Consider the following 16,323-nt stretch of genomic DNA (forward strand, 5'->3'; position numbering starts at 1 on the left):
CTGCTTGCTGTTCTTCAGAAAAATCCTTCAGGTCCCACAATTTCTTTGGTTTTTCAGCATTTTTGTGTATTTTAAACTCTTTCTAGCAATGACTGTATGATTTTGAGATCTATCCTTCAGAAGGAAAAACAATGCATTAAGAACCAGGGGTGTAAACTTTTGAGCAGAATAAAAATGTGTACATTTTTCTTATTTTGCCTAAATATCATTTTTTTTTTTTTTTTTTTTTTTTTTTAAATTTAGTACTGCCCTTCTGAAGCTACAAAATATACTAAAATGTTTCCCAGAAGATAAAATACATTACATTTACCCTGGTCTTCAATTTCAAAAAAAGTTTTAACCCCTGCTTTTTCTTTCTGAAGCATCAGTGAGCATCTGAACCTTCTGTAATAGTTGCATATGAGTCCCTCGGTTGTCCTCAGTATGAAAAGATAGATCTCAAAATCATACAGTCATTGTCGGAAAGGGTTTAAATACACAGAAATTGCTGAAAAACCAAAGAATTTGGGGGACCTGAAAGATTTTTCAGAAGAACAGCAGGCAGTTTAACTGTTCAGGATAAACAAGGGACTCATGAACAACTATCACTAAACAAAAAAACAAAAAAAAAAACAGCTCTGGATCATTCAGGTAACAAAACAATATTAAGAATCAAGCGTATGTAAACTTTTGAATGCTGGCATTTTTATAAATTCAACTATTATATTCTCTCATGGACTTTATGTAAAAGTATTTTATGTGAAATATCTTATTCAGGTCATGACTAAATAAAAAAATAACATGTATTGTGTGTGATCCCTCTTATTTTGGTCAAATAATTAACATTTTGCATCTATGGGGGCAGCCGTGGCCTAATGGTTAGAGAGTCGGACTTGTAACCCAAGGTTGCAGGTTCGAGTCTCAGGTCCGGCAGGGATTGTAGGTGGGGGGAGTGAATGTGCAGCACTCTCTCCACCCTCAATACCACGGCTGAGGTGAGTCCCTTGAGCAAGGCACCGATCCCCCAACTGCTCCCCGGGCGCCGCAGCAATGGCTGCCCACTGCTCCGGGTGTGTGTTCACGGTGTGTGTGTGTTCACTACTGTGTGTGTGCACTTGGATGGGTTAAATGCAGAGCACAAATTCCTTGTATGGGTCACCATACTTGGCCTCACTTCACCCCCTTTCCTTTCCCTTTCCTTTCCTATCTATCATCTGTCTATCTCTCTTTAAATGCTTCAGATGAAGTAATACAGTATTTATAATATGTGACCCTGGACCACAAAACCAATCATAAGTGTAAATTTGTCGAAATTGAGATTCTTACATCATCTGAAAGCCGAGTAAATAAGCTTTCCATTGATATATTGTTTGTTAAAATAGAATAGTGTTTGTCCGAGATACAACTATTTGAAAACCTGGAATCTGAGGGTGCAAAAAAATCTAAATATTGAGAAAATCGCCTTAAAAGTTGTCCAAATGAAGTTCTTAGCAATGCATATTACTAATCAAAAATCAAGTTTTTATATATTTATGGTAGAAAATGTACTAAATATCTTCATGGAACATGATCTTTACTTAATATGCTAATGATTTTTGGCATAAAAGAAAAATCTATAATTTTGACCCATACAATGTATTTTTGGCTATTGCTACAAATATACCTGTGCTACTTAAGACTGGTTTTGTGGTCCAGGGTCACATATGTCTTATAGCAATGCAGTATTGATCATTTTGTTTACTAATATATTAATATTAAATGATATGTAGAATCAAAATGAGACTGAATGGACATTCCCTGTCTAGATATCCATAAAATCTGTATTTCATCTTCTAATATCCAGTGGCCAACCAGTAAACACATTCAAAAGCCCAAAGGCCTCTCTATGGTTCCTAGTCACTCTCTGATCATGGGGAACGGTTCGATCAAAGCCCCTCGGCTAGAGGAGACCTGCCTGGCCTCCGGTATAAAAGAGACCCCTGTATGGGAGTCTGTGGAGCCCCTGAAGATCAGGATCGCTCATCTGGAGGAGGAGTTGGCAAGGAGAGACCAGGAGCTCCGTGCGCAGGAAAGGCGCTTACAGAGCCTTCAAAGAGAACTAGAAGCGAAAGTGTCCCAGATCGATAAGCTCCAAGATGCCATCGGTTATAACAACGTCGGACGCTCACCACAGGCCCCAGTGAGACACAGCCGCAGACTGCTGAGCGTCATCAACCAGGGCTCAACGCGTTTCCACCGAGTGGCTGTGGAGGTGCATCGACGCCTTAAGGCCAAGGAGGGCGTTTCAGCCGAACCCACATCGAGGCACTTCTGTCATGATCACAGGGTTCATCACATCTCCACAGAGAGATGGATCCGTAAAGACTCTGGGTGAGTGTGCTGACACTGATTGCATTGTTTGTTTCATTGTGGAGTCACTGGAGTGCTGACTCTCCTGGAAGGTGGAGACAGGAGTAAGGTTTAGCCAAGCCTTTGTAGTGTCTCCAACCCAGAGCAGGCATGAAAGCCTGGATTACCATAACACACTCCGAAGAGGATGGAGTGGCTCAAGAGAACACAAAGGGTGGGCCATTTGTATGCATGGGCAGGAATCATTACTGTTTTAATTAAACACGCTCTTGATGGCAGTCTACAAATCTCCAGCACTAATTCATTCATAAGATCCATTTTAGGTCAGTGGCGAAGCCGTCCTGTTTCAGATGTGATAATGAGAATCAGCCGTAGTAGTACTAAAGACAAAAAATAGTCTGAAACTGACATGCAAAATTTAAACGTGTGTCTGACAGTGAAGATTTTAAGCCCTCCAAAAGAAAGAATGAAAGTGTGTTTTGTTATGCCATAGGAAGTAAGAATCACAGACACAGCAGGCAAAGTGTTTTTCAAACACCTGTCAAGTTTGAGATTTTGGCCTAAGTGTTTTTTCAGACTAGTGGAAAGAAAACATCCAAAAGACACTGTTAAGTGTTTCTTTTATAGCAAATATAGCAAAATCTATTTGTGTCAATAGATTTCAATTACAATATATATTTTTAAAGCCCGTTTTCTCAAAATGAGTTTTTTCTTACCCTCCGAGCCATAAATCTCCACTTCAGTAGCACATACACACCCCAAACTTTACATTTTTATTCCTGTCTATATCCTCAAGGTTTTTACAGAGGGATTTGTTCATGTATAATTTGCTTGAACATTTTATTCCCACCAAAATTGTGAGAATATATTGTTTTCTAAGTGCTTTTTGAATTGAGTGACAAAAATGAAATACCCAAAATTCCCTCTGTAAAATTTTTGTCATATGTCAATATGTCAAAAAAAAAAGGGAAAAAAAGAAATTGGAAATGTATGCAAATGAGCACATTTTTTATTAAATAATGCCTTATTTGCATATTTAAACATAACATTTTAGAAAACTTAGGGTTGCACCGAAATGAAATTCTTGGCCAAAGCCGAACAAACTTAAATACTGGGCCAAAGGCCAATTACCGAACACGTTTTTTTGTGTTTTTTCTTTTGTATTTTGCAAAAAAAAATTCACCCTTGCATAAATTAAATAGCCGAAATGTGCTTTTTACAGTTTTGTCTTGCTTTTCCAAAAAAAAACTATTACAAAACAATTTAAAAATATTTACTTAACACTGAACATTTTTAACATTCTAAGTAGACATTATAGCCTACCAACAAAGCACAATTGAACTTAAAATTTAAGTTAGTAAAATAATATTGGCCATTTTTAAGACCCCCTTCTTGAATCAGGCATGTGTTTTTAATGTACAAATAAATGCAGCCTTGCTGAGCAAAGGAGAATGTTATAATACATGTATTAATAGAGCTGTTGTAATGATTGTTATCATTATTTCTTTTTTATTTTATTTTACAGAAAAACAGTACAATTACAATGCTAACATTTATGAATGTTGACTTTTATTTTGGCGGAAACCCACAAGAAGATCTCAGTACTACTTTTTGCTGACAGGAGTAGATTTATGAAGGATTCTCATTACGCTGTTTCAGATTTCCCTCGCCCCTTTTGACTTTGAACCCTGGCTAACGAGCTTGTGCAAAGCTGTCAGAACACATACAATTTGTGTGTGTATTAGATAACATAACATTCAGTAGTTTATTTACTAATGGTTTAAGGCCACTTTGTGATTTCAGTCATCATACAGTAACCAGCAACAACCACCCCTTTCTCTTCTCATCGAAGACATGCGATGCGGTTCTAAACAGTCTCTCGCTGTCGGTGCTTGTAATGATTTTTGCGTCTTTCTCGAAGTTTCAAATGCTTCCACACTGCTGCATGTTTGCTGCATTAGGGCGCGCCTCTATTTGATTGTGTCACGTCATTGTTCGGTATAATTTATTCTGCATTTTCGCTTATAATTTCGGTTGGCGAACATTCAGTGCATCCCTAATAAAATGTTAGGCGATAACTAATAATTACTTTTTTACCCTATTCACCTGCAGTGTCTCGCCAATAGAAATTTCTGACATTTTTAGAACTTGACAGCTGTGGTCACCATTAAGTTTGAAAATTCTGTAATTAATTACTCACCCTCATGTCGTTCCAAACCCGTAAGACCTTTGTTCATCTTCAGAACACAAATTAAGATATTTTTAATGATGTTTTATTAACAAGGTTCGGGAGGAGCACGATCAGATAATCAATCTATTCGGCACAGGTGTAACTCGTTTAGCCAATCATCGAATTAGCGCATCTTATATATAGCCAGCCGTCTTACCTCCATCCAGCGACAGTTTCTTGGCATCCCTCCTCCACCCCCACTCCCCACTTCTAATCTGTTTCTATCCCAAACTAGCGAGGGGGAGTTCTCTGGGTCCGGCCTGTATTCCGGGCCCGGAACCCTTCCCTAGGACAGCATGCCAAAATATGCTTATTACTCGCTCAAGCAGATTAGATGTAAGGGCGAACTCGTGAAATGAATAAAGATATACATTTGTTCTTTAATCTTGCATATCATCTTAACTATCTTGATATTTTTCCTTTATTGTTGTTGCAATTTACAATGCCTGCTTTCAAGGGTGCATCATAAAGATAATTTGGTATCTTTAATTCAGCAGTGTATTAAAGGCGGTCTGAAGTGTTCTGACAGGAGAATCATTCATTATTCACCACCTCCACTTCACTCAGCACTGATGAACCATGCCTCGAAGAAAGCCTCGTCTAATTAAAGTGTGTCTTTGTGTCTTATAAAAGGAGATTTCGTTTTTAAGAGTAAACTCAGTTGCACAAACACTTACCACCTAATTTTAACAAACTGTTTATATAAATAGCAACCTAACAAGCATTTCTATATAAAGTCAAACCAACAATTATTCAGACACCTTCAACGCTATAGTTTAGAAAATTGTAATACAATATGACAAGAACTCAGAGTTAAACGGTGTCAGAACTAATTCATCTTGATAATGTCAGATGACTTTGATGGAAAGGTATGGATTACAATCAACCAAAAATGAATCAAACTGTTAGTATGACAATATTTACACAACTATCAATACTTTGCTGATCAATCGCCATGCAATGCTTAATTTTTTTCAGTCTGTTGTGTAAAACAGTTGCATTAGCAATTAAAGAAAAAACAAGAAAAAAACATGGTCAGGTCTAAATGTCTGAATAATTCTTGGTCCCAAATTTTACTGATAGTCCACTGTATGAAGAATTTTTAGGTATAATACGTCACAGTTTACTTTATTTTGCTATCCTCACTTATAAATTAACTATAGTCGCCTGTACACACTAGTAAAAAATATAAAAAATGATATCTGGTTTCTGAATAATTTTTGGTTTGACTGTATACACTGCCGCTCAAACGTTTGGTATGAATAAGATTTTTAATGGTTTCAAAGAAATTTCTTCTGCTCATCAAATCATTTATTTGATCAAAAACACAGAAAAACTGTATTTTTATGAAATATTATTTATTATTTATCATTTATTCCTGTGATACAGAATCATTACTGCAGTCAATGATGCATGATCCTTTAGAAATCATTTTAATATGCTGATTTATTATCAGTGTTGAAAACAGTTGTGCTGCTTAATATTTTATTTTTTGGAACCTGTGATACTTTTTTTAGGATTCTTTGATTAATAATAGGTTAAAAAGAACAGTGTTTATATAAAATAGAAAGGTTCCCCTTTGGGAACGTCGAGCTGCGTCGTAACGCTTTGGGAACGCCCCCAGCGTGACCACGCTCTGAACACGTGTGTAATCTCGTCCGATAGGAAAGCGCGTATGACGTCACGGGCGGGGTGACGTCGAGAACCAGGAAGCTATAAAGCACGTGCGGTGAGTGCGATCGGCAGCTTCTGTCTTTCAGTCGCGCTCTGTGTGTGTCTTTGTCTGTCAGCACTGTTTTTCGGGGCCAGTTTGCTCCAATTTTATTTGAGTGCTTGACAATGTCTAAGGGCAAAAACAAACAGTTTAAGCAGTGTGTTCCTCCTTGCCCTCGCTACATCACGGCAAAGGACACAAATGCTTTGTGTGTAGTTTGTTTGGGAGCGAGGCATGCCGAGTCAGCCTTTGAGGAGGCTGACTGCGTGCATTGTTTGCTGTTGCCACTCCGCACGCTTCGCTCCCGGAGAGCTCTTTATGAAAAAGGAGCCCTCACTAGCGTTCTCCATGGATCAGGTCCTGCTTCCGCTGAGGCGGGGCGGCGCTTGCATTCTTGGGGATCGCAGATGGATCTTTTAACAGGAGTGGAGACGGGTGAACCCCTTTCTCCCTCCTCCCTTGCTAGATCCTCCGCTCTTTCTGGTTCAGAAGCACTTACAGTTTCTTCTATCCAGGAAGAGCGCTCGTCCCTCCGGCTATCTTCCTCCGAGGAGGAAGACGTCGAGATCGTCGAGGAGGCTGGGGACACGCCCTCCCAGCCTGCGCAGTATGAGGAGCTTTGGAGGTGGTGATTCGGGCGGTTGCCAAGTTAAATCTGGACTGGCCCGCTGTTTCATCTACAGAGCAAGCAAAGAGCAGACTAGATGAGAGGTTTCTGTGCTCCAAGCCACCACCTCCATGCTGGGGCTTACCATTCTTTCCCGATCTGCACCCTGAGGTGTCAAGATCGTGGACAAAACCATTCTCGGCCCGTGTTCACTCTCCCACCGCCTCTTATTACAACAATGTGGTAGGGATGGGTGAGCACGGTTACAGAACGATGCCACGGATTGAGCAGACGCTAGCTAGCTATCTCTCACCCGGCTCGGCATCGTCTCTGAAAGCCCCGGCGTTACCCAGCAAACCCCTTCGCACTACATCTTCTTTGCTGGGTAAAGGCTAATCGGCAGCAGGTCAGGCTGGTGCCTGCTTGCACACCATGGCGGTGTTGCAAGCATACCAAGCCGATCTGCTGAAAGAGCTTGGTGAAGGCGAGGAAGTGAGTGCGGACGACGTATGCGAGCTGCGTCGTACCGCCGATTTAGCCCTGCGTGCCACCAAAGAGACCGCCCGTGCCATTGGGAGGTCCATGGCAGCTATGGTGGCCGCAGAAAGGCACCTCTGGCTGACCCTGTCTTTGTCTCTCATTTCAGACAGGGTCTGCTGTTGCCCTCAGGCCTATTCGGCGACTCCGTCTCTTTGGTTGTCGATAGGTTTCAACAATCTAGGCAGCAAGCGGCGGTGTTCCAGAGGTTCCTTCCTCGCCGACCTTGCTCTGGGGCTGCTGGGCGGAAGCAGCCCCATCCGACTACCTCTAACTCCTCATACAGAGACGCACAAAAACAGAGCGTCACCTCCCGCGCTCCCCCTACTCGGGAACGGGAGTCTCAGCGACGCTCTAAGTCGGGGACTTCGAAGCCTAAGTTCGACCTGAGGGCCGTTCTTCAGGCCAAGAAGTCCTCGACAAAGAGGTCCTGACGGTGTACACCTCAAGTCAGGACCTCTGAGGACAGGCCCCTCTGGGGAAGGGCTCAAAACATCAAACTCTCTTCCTCAGTTCCCTCAGGAGATCGGTCTGCTAACCCTGCCACCACTGGTGCTTCACCTCCTACTAGTAGCCCCGTTCTGGCCGGGCCGAGTATGTTTTTCGGACCTAGTCTCCCTCCTCGACGGCCCTCCGTGGGAACTCCCCGTCAGGAGGGATCTCCTCTCACAAGCAGGGGGCGCGCTACTGCACACCCTGCCCGGAACTATGGAAGCTGTGGGTGTGGCCCCTGAGGGGGCACAGCTCCTAGCTTCTGGTCTCTCAACCGAGGTTGTTGAGACTATTCTCCAATCCAGAGCTCCCTCTACGAGGAAACTGTACACCGGGAAATGGAAAATTTTTGTTCTATGGTGTAATGAACACCATATTGACCCAGTCCACTGCCCAGTAGGTTCAGTGCTGGACTTTCTACAAGCTCGTTTTTCGATGGGCGTTACTCATTCAACTTTAAAAGTTTACGTGGCAGCCATAGCTGCTTTCCACGTTCCCTTCGGCCCTACCTCTCTCGGTAGGAATCCTCTGGTGTCACGTTTCCTCCACGGTGCGCTGAGGCTGAGGCCTCCGGTACGCTCTCGCGTCCCTACCTGGGACTTGGCTGTGGTTTTAGAGGCTCTTTGTAATCCTCCATTTGAGCCTATCGAGGAGATCTCGGACAGACTCTTGTCCCTTTAAAACGGCCTTTCTTCTGGCCATTTCCTCTCTAAAGAGAGTAGGTGACTTACAGGCCCTTTCGGTGGCCCCTGCTTATCTAGACTTTGCACCTGGTATGGACAAAGCGTTTTTGTTTCCTAGACAGGGGTACGTCCCCGAGGTACCCTCCTCGGTGCCACGGCCAGTTGAGCTACAGGCCTTCTGTCCTCCTCCTTTCAGAGAGCCAGAACAGCAAAAGCTTAACTGTATGTGTCCTGTGCGAGCACTGGACACATACGTCCACAGAGCTGCCCTGTGGAGGAAGACGGACCAATTGTTTGTATGCTTTGGTCCCCATAATAGAGGTCTTCCTGCTACCAAGCAGACGATAAGTTGGTGGATCACGGATGCCATCTCTCTTTCATACCAGTCCTCTGGTCTCCCCTCACCTTTGTGGGTCAAGGCTCACTCTACTCATAAAGTGGCGGCCTCTAAGGCCTTTTTATCAGGAGTTTCTCTCCAAGATATCTGCAATGCGGCAGGATGGTCCAGGCCCCTTACATTTGTGAGCTTCTACGAGCTAGACCTCCCCTCTACTCCGGGCACCCGTGCCCTCTCTTCTGACTTACCCTCCTCACGTTAGGGTACCTTACTTCGGGGTCCTTGTTCCCCTCATCTCTCTCGCCTGTTTTTGTCAGGCTATTTTCATCTGGGCACTCTTGCCCTATCTTTATTGACTGCTTACCTTCAGCAGTAGTATTTCGGGCTTCTTTCGCCCTTCTCTTCTGACCCACACAAGCAGGGTCTTGTAATTCTGGCGGCATGGGCATATCGTTCCCAAAGAGTTACGACGCAGCTCGACGTTCCCGGAGGGGAACGCCTCGGGTTACTCTCGTAACCCTATTTCTTCGAGGGAACGAGACGCTGCATCGTTAAGCCACAATTCCGGCATCCCTGCAGCGCTCCTGGTGGCAGAAGCTGCTGATCGCACTCACCGCACGTGCTTTATAGCTTCCTGGTTCTCGACGTCACCCCGACCGTGACGTCATACGCGCTTTCCTATTGGACGAGATTACACACGTGTTCAGAGCGTGGTCACGCTGGGGGGTTCCCAAAGCGTTACGACGCAGCGTCTCGTTACCTCGAGGAACTAGGGTTACGAGAGTAACCCGAAGCGTTTTTCAAACAATATGCACTACTGTTCAAAAGTGTGGGGTTATTTTTTCTTTTAAAAAAAAATAATAATAATTGAATACTTTTATTCACCAAGGATGTGTTAAATTAATACAAAGTAATAGCATAGATTTACATTGTTAGAAAAGATTTATATTTTGAATAAATGCTGTTCTTTTTAACTTATTATCACAGGTACCAAAAAAATATAAACATTGGAACGAGCTGTTTTCAACCAGCTATCTTTTTTTTATATAAAAATATATTTTAAAGTATATTAAAATAAAAACCATTATTTTATATTGTAATAACATTTTGCTATATTGCAATTTTTTTCTGTATTTTTGATCAAATAAATGCAGCCTCGATGAGCATAAGAGAATTCTTTGAAAAACATTACAAGTCTTACTGATCCCAAACTAATGAGTGGAGGTTCAGTGTATATTTTAAAAGTTATACATAAAACCTTAAAAAACTAGATTTCAAGAAAGCCACATGTGCTTTAGTTCTTTTGAACTCTTTTTCATTCTTTTCCTTTAGCACTAAGAAATTGATCAATGAAGCCATCATGAACAATGACTTTCTGAAGAAGCTGGAGCCTCAGCACACTCGAGAGATGGTGGACTGCATGTACGAGAAAATATACGCTGCTGAGCAGATGGTTATTCAGGAGGGAGAACCGGGGAACTACCTCTATGTGCTTGCTGGTAAACTCCAGATTGTTACCTATTTTTACAAATCTAAATATTTATATGATATAATGTTCCTATTTGTACTGTTCTGTGGCTGCCCATTGTTGCTCATTTGATTCTCTGTGTCCAGAGGGTTTATTAGAAGTCATTCAAACTGGAAAGCTCCTGGGTCAGATGCGCCCTGGGACGGCTTTCGGAGAGTTGGCCATTCTCTATAACTGTAAACGAACAGCCACAGTCAAAGGTGTGTGTGTGTTCCTGTGCTCAGTGTTAGGGAAAGTTACTTTTAATGCATTGCAATATTGCTTTTTATATAAAGAAATGCATTACATTACTTTTGCGTTACTTTTTGTCAACTGAGCTGGACTTGCTTTTTATTTTTAATTGTTTAGGGCCCTGTTTTTTTTTCACTGTATGGACAAAGGCACATTTCTTCAGAATATGTTAGTTTGTGATTTTAATGATCATTTTGGTAAAGTTTTGCTTTGAAAACCTGGCTAAATATGAAAGAAGTGTAGTTTATAATATTTAAGATATCATATAGACATGGTCATGCTTTTATCAGTTAGCACAGACTGTTTGTGTCACAGTGCTTCTATGCATAGATATATATACGTAGATACCGCATTAGACCGCTCCAAGCACGTAGATGCGTCCGCCATATTGGAACGGTCCACTTGACGTCATTCGCCATACTGTAGGTTCGCAGACCAACGGCTGTGCAGGGCTGTGGCATTTTGAATATTCAGTGATTAATATGGTCAATTACATAGATCTATGGGTGAATGACGTCAAGTGGACCGCTGCGAAATGGCGGACGGCTTACGTATAACGGCCCATAGAAACAGTCGCTAATGAGGCATCTACGTATATAAATCTATGCTTCAATGATACTGGATGACAAGAGATGCTGATAAAAACTACCTGAAACAAACCGAAAAAAAAAACAGTTTTTGCAATTAAGATGACAGGGAAACAAATTTTCCAATTATCCTGAATGAACAATAATTAAATCTTAATTTATTATGTTTTTATTGAAGTGATTTTGCTTCTGTTACTGAAAAACTGTTGGGTGCATTTTTTAAAAATAGTGTTTTCCTTTTACTTCATACAAGTCCAAAGCAGTCTGCAGCATATTGGGTTATGTCCACCATGACCTTTTTCTTTATTAATGTTGACTTACTTTTAGTGTAGATATTGGATTAGTATCAAAGTCATAGATTTGTAAAGTGGAACTGATGGTGATTGTTTTTCATTAGCTGTGACTCAGTCCCACATCTGGGCTCTGGACCGGCAGACGTTCCAGACGATCATGATGAGATCCACTCAGGCCAGACACGAGGAGTACTTCAGCTTCCTGCGCAGGTATATTCATGTCACTAACATTTGTGCATGTTTATTAGCTGTCAGCTTGACACACATACATACATACACAAGACTCTTCTTAGCTGCTTTAATGCACATTCCTTTTTGAAAGCATTAGATTAGACTAATGTGCATTCAGCTTATTACTTATTGTAGATCTATCACTAATGTCTATCAGTGCATCATAAATTGATGTTGTGATGTAACTGTTAAAATAATGTGGGTTTGTTCAAGAGTTGAATGTGTTGATGTGTTCATATTTTTATGGATTTGATTGCATGCTGTTTTTCTTTAATGCTAATTAAACATTGTTACGTTTTTCTTTAGTGTATCGTTATTGAAAGATTTGCCAGAGGAGAAACTTGCTAAAATCATTGACTGTCTTGAAATTGTAAGTTTGCTGCATTTTTATTGTCTTTAGCAATTTGTGGTAATGCATGTTTATTAATGAAGAATAACCAGATCTTATTGATGTTTAAATTTTTTTTTTTTTATAGGAATATTTTGACAAAGGGGAGTACATTATTCGTGAGGGTGAGGAAGGAAACACTTTCTTCATCATAGCTAAAGGAGAGGTATGCCTTACTGCATTAAGTATAGGGTACAATGGTGCTAAAAGGCACACCTTAAAGGGAAATTCACTTTTTAGAGCAAAATTTTACAGTTAGTGTACTCACCCCCTTGTCATCCAAGATGTTCATGTCTTTCTTTCTTCAATCGGAAAGAAATTGTTTTTTGAGGAAAACATTTCAGGCTTTTTCTCCATATAGTGGACTTCTATGGTGCCCCGAGTTTGAACTTTCAAAATGCAGTTTAAATGCAGATTCAAATGATCCCAAGGGTCTTATCTAGACGATTGGGTATTTTTTTAAAGTTACAATTTATGTACTTTTTAACCTGAACTCTGTTTTTTTACAGTTCAAGACAGGTTATGTCGAAAAACTCCCATCTCATTTTCTCTCTCAACTGAAAAATCGTCCTACATTGCTGTTTTACATTTTTTATAAAGGATGTTTTATCTTCTTTGTATGTTCACTTTGCAAACACTGGGTCGGTATTTCTGCAGCGATGTAGGATGATTTTGAAGTGATTTTTGAAGTTAAGGAAGAAAATGGAATGGGAGTTTTTTTTACCTGTCCTAACTGTTTTGAACCAAAGATGCACATACTACTCATGCACACCACAGAGAGAGACAAGACGAGCATTTGAGGTTAAAAAGTATATAAATTGTCCTTTTTTTTAAAATAACCGATCGTTTCACTCGACAAGACCCTTCCTTCTTGGCTGGGATGAACTGCATTTTGAAAGTTCAAACTCTGGGCACCAAAGAAGTCCACTATATGAAGAAAAATCCTGAAATGTTTCCCCTTAAAAAACATAATTTCTTTACGACTGAAGAAATAAAAAACATGAACATCTTGGGTGACAAGGGGGTGAGTATTAGCCTGGAAAAATCCAGACCCTAATCTATTAAGCAATGAAAAGGACCTAACTCGAGGGGCGGCACTAAGAGTGCATTTGAATCTCTCACTGCACGCAATTGGATAACGCCACGACCAATCACAACAATACACGGTTTGACGTATCCAGAGCGACAGTGAACATATAAGAGTGGATTTCAATGTTATAACATAAACAGTGTGACAAGATTAATAACTATTAATTACGATAGCCGAGTCAACCTCATAAAACAATTAGGTCCGATCAAACTAATTATTATATCAACTAATAGGTGGATGGACAATAGCGTTTCATTCAGCAGCGAGACATATCGTCCTGTTCAAGTTAGGCTACTGTATTACTATTGAATAGTTCAGTTTTTCGTTACAGTAAGTATACCAAGTGACTCTTACCATTTGTAAATGAGATGGACCTCATCCACCACAATCCCGATCAGGTTGTCCCGGTAGACCTTGTTCGATAACATTTATCGCCACTTCTTTTTTAAAAGCCAGGACTCGGGACTGCCGAATGCTATCTGGCATTGACCGCTTCGGATCTGTTCCTCTTCGTGGTCGCCCCATACGCTTAACTACCAGTGGAGCTAACTGATAAATTAAACTCTTGCCGTATCCAGTTGGCAAAACAGCAAAAATGTCCTTCTTGCAAAGGAACGATTCGAGCGCGGTTTTCTGTTCCTCTTTTAAATGAAAAGCCAAGTCTAACTCGTTCATTGTAGCGGCCAAAGCCGTTTCAAACAACTGGTTTTCATCTGTAGATCTCTTTCAATGTTTACTATATGATTCGGACGTCGCAGTGCTGTCAACATCAGCTTAGCTCGCCTCTGGCCCGCCTACATCAGATACACCGATTTGATTGGTTCCCAGAATTGCTTACGTTTTGCAGTAACCTGCATCATTGCTCGAAACCAGAGTGTCTTGCAGAGACAATTCAATTTGTGCTCTCGCGAGACCTCTGGATTTCCAGGGTAGGTGAGTATGTTATTTGTACATTTTTGTTCTGGAAGTGAACTTCTCCTTTAAGGAAAATGTGCTTTTGCTACTTCTATGAACCTTATGTGTCAGAGAAACAAGTGTGCATCCATTTTTATTTTGTCTTTGAACTTCGGTTTTTGCTGTATCTCTATAGCATCACTGTTGAAGGTAGCTGGTAAACTGGATTTACTTACTTTATTGTTTGAAGCGGAGTGAACCAGAAAGATTTGAGCGGTTTATTCATAAATCCATAAGATCTTACCTTCATGTCATGGAAATACAAACAGAAGACAAAAGACAATGATGGCAGCACTAAAGAAAGAGTTAAACATACATTTTTCCTATAGATTTGTGTGTGCCAAATTTGGTGGTATGACCACCCTGCTAAAAAAGCTGGTTGGCTGGTTTTAGTTGGTCGTCAAGTCTGGTCAAAGTTGGTCAGCAGGCTGGTTTTAGAGGGGTTTTGGCCACTTCTTTAACTGGTCAGGCTGGGAGACCAGCTAAAACCAGCTACTTCCAGATTTAACCAGCTTAAACTTTAAGACCAGCCAACCAGCTTAGGCTGGTTATAGCTGTTTTTTAGCAGGGAGAGATTTTAAGGTATGGTTGCTAGGTGAATTTGTTTTGGAACCTTGGAAACTTTAACTAGATTTTTCTCAAAATTGACTTTGGTGACTTCATCGACTTCAAACAGGTGTAGGTAGCTCAGTCATTTTTTGGTTGATTCCAACAAATCATGCATGCATCATTGAAAATAACAACAATAACAAAATAATACAATTTTTCTCATTGCTCAAAATTTGCCAGCATGGGTCACATATGTTGTATATGATATGATTGATATCATATTTTTAAATATGATGATTTAATTATAAATATGGTGATTGTCTCTAAGGTGGACAATGGACATCCAAGTTAATCAACAAAAAAACAACCAGCTATTTATTATCATTTACTTTTACAAATTCTTCAGTTATTAAAAAAAAAGTTAATTTAATTTTCTTAAAATGAACTGAAAATCATTAACAAAAACCTTGTCAACATTTATATTTCTTAAATGTATTGTTTATTATTATTATTTTTTTAAACATCAATAATATTTTAGAAATATAAATATTAGATATTATTTCAAATTAGCATTGCTTCCCATGTCAAGGACCAAGGTGTCCACAATGAATACAATTAAATGTGCCATTTACCCCACTTGGTGTGCTTTTTTTGTATCATATTATATTATTTTAGATAAATATTGTATCTGTTTAGACTGCAGTTTGCTTTGCCTGCATGAATATGCCTGCGTTCACATGGCTCATAGTGACCTACTGAAGTCGTGCTTCAATGGGAGTCTATAGCAGAAACTAGTACCATTGATTTTGATGGAGCAAAGACTGATGCTAATCGGACAAGAGACTGTAGATGCATTATTTAGAGTCCCACACAGACTACATACTTCACTGGTAACCTGTGGGAGTATGATGACTGCTACTTGCATGGGGGAAAAAAGAGAAAATGTGAGTTTCTTTTTCATTAGGCAATGAAATGTCCATTTTATATTTTTTAGAAAAGTCTAGCTTCTGTGTATGAAGACAGGGAGCTTTCAAATGGTTGGAAGAGTTGTAATTGTGATGACAGTGATTTAAGTCAGACTGTACAGTACGATTTTTTGTGTTTTTTTTTTTTTTTTTCACAGGTGTTGGTAACACAAACTACAGAAGGCTTTTCCGATCCACAGGAGATTAAGACTCTTGGAGTGGGTGATTACTTTGGCGAAAAGGCTCTCATAAGGTTTGGAAATGGCATCATTTTGAAGTGCTTTTAACAATTGTGAACACAACCAACAACCTACTTCCTGTAGGCCAGGAAAACCATTAATTGCATATTTGTAGGCGTGGATGTGGGAGGTGGAATGTCAGTCATCCGAAAAGATGTTCACACTCATTGTACCACTGCTGAAGAGCACACTCAGTACTGAAATAACCACAGAGACGCTCACACACTTAGACACAGGAGAGCCTCTTGTCATATTCGCTAATTTGTAATAATGATTTAGATTCGTTTAAAGCTCAAATGAAGTGCTCTCAATGGGGGACGAGCAAATGAGGATGTTTTCC

General features: G+C 40.4%; 1 protein-coding gene across 1 annotated transcript in view; it reads left to right on the plus strand.

The window, feature by feature from the left end:
- Positions 1-1,840: 1,840 nt before the first annotated feature.
- Positions 1,841-16,323, plus strand: part of prkg2l (protein kinase cGMP-dependent 2, like) — a 31,832-nt gene continuing 17,349 nt past the window's right edge. The window contains exons 1-8 of the mRNA XM_073834656.1: positions 1,841-2,349; positions 10,261-10,427; positions 10,543-10,656; positions 11,672-11,777; positions 12,105-12,168; positions 12,275-12,352; positions 15,903-15,997; positions 16,099-16,120. Of these exons, the coding sequence (XP_073690757.1) occupies positions 1,865-2,349; positions 10,261-10,427; positions 10,543-10,656; positions 11,672-11,777; positions 12,105-12,168; positions 12,275-12,352; positions 15,903-15,997; positions 16,099-16,120 (1,131 nt within the window). The 5' untranslated portion in view covers positions 1,841-1,864. The remainder of the gene's footprint in view (positions 2,350-10,260; positions 10,428-10,542; positions 10,657-11,671; positions 11,778-12,104; positions 12,169-12,274; positions 12,353-15,902; positions 15,998-16,098; positions 16,121-16,323) is intronic.

Source organism: Garra rufa, chromosome 2 (assembly GCF_049309525.1).
Source record: "Garra rufa chromosome 2, GarRuf1.0, whole genome shotgun sequence".
NCBI lineage: Eukaryota > Metazoa > Chordata > Actinopteri > Cypriniformes > Cyprinidae > Garra > Garra rufa.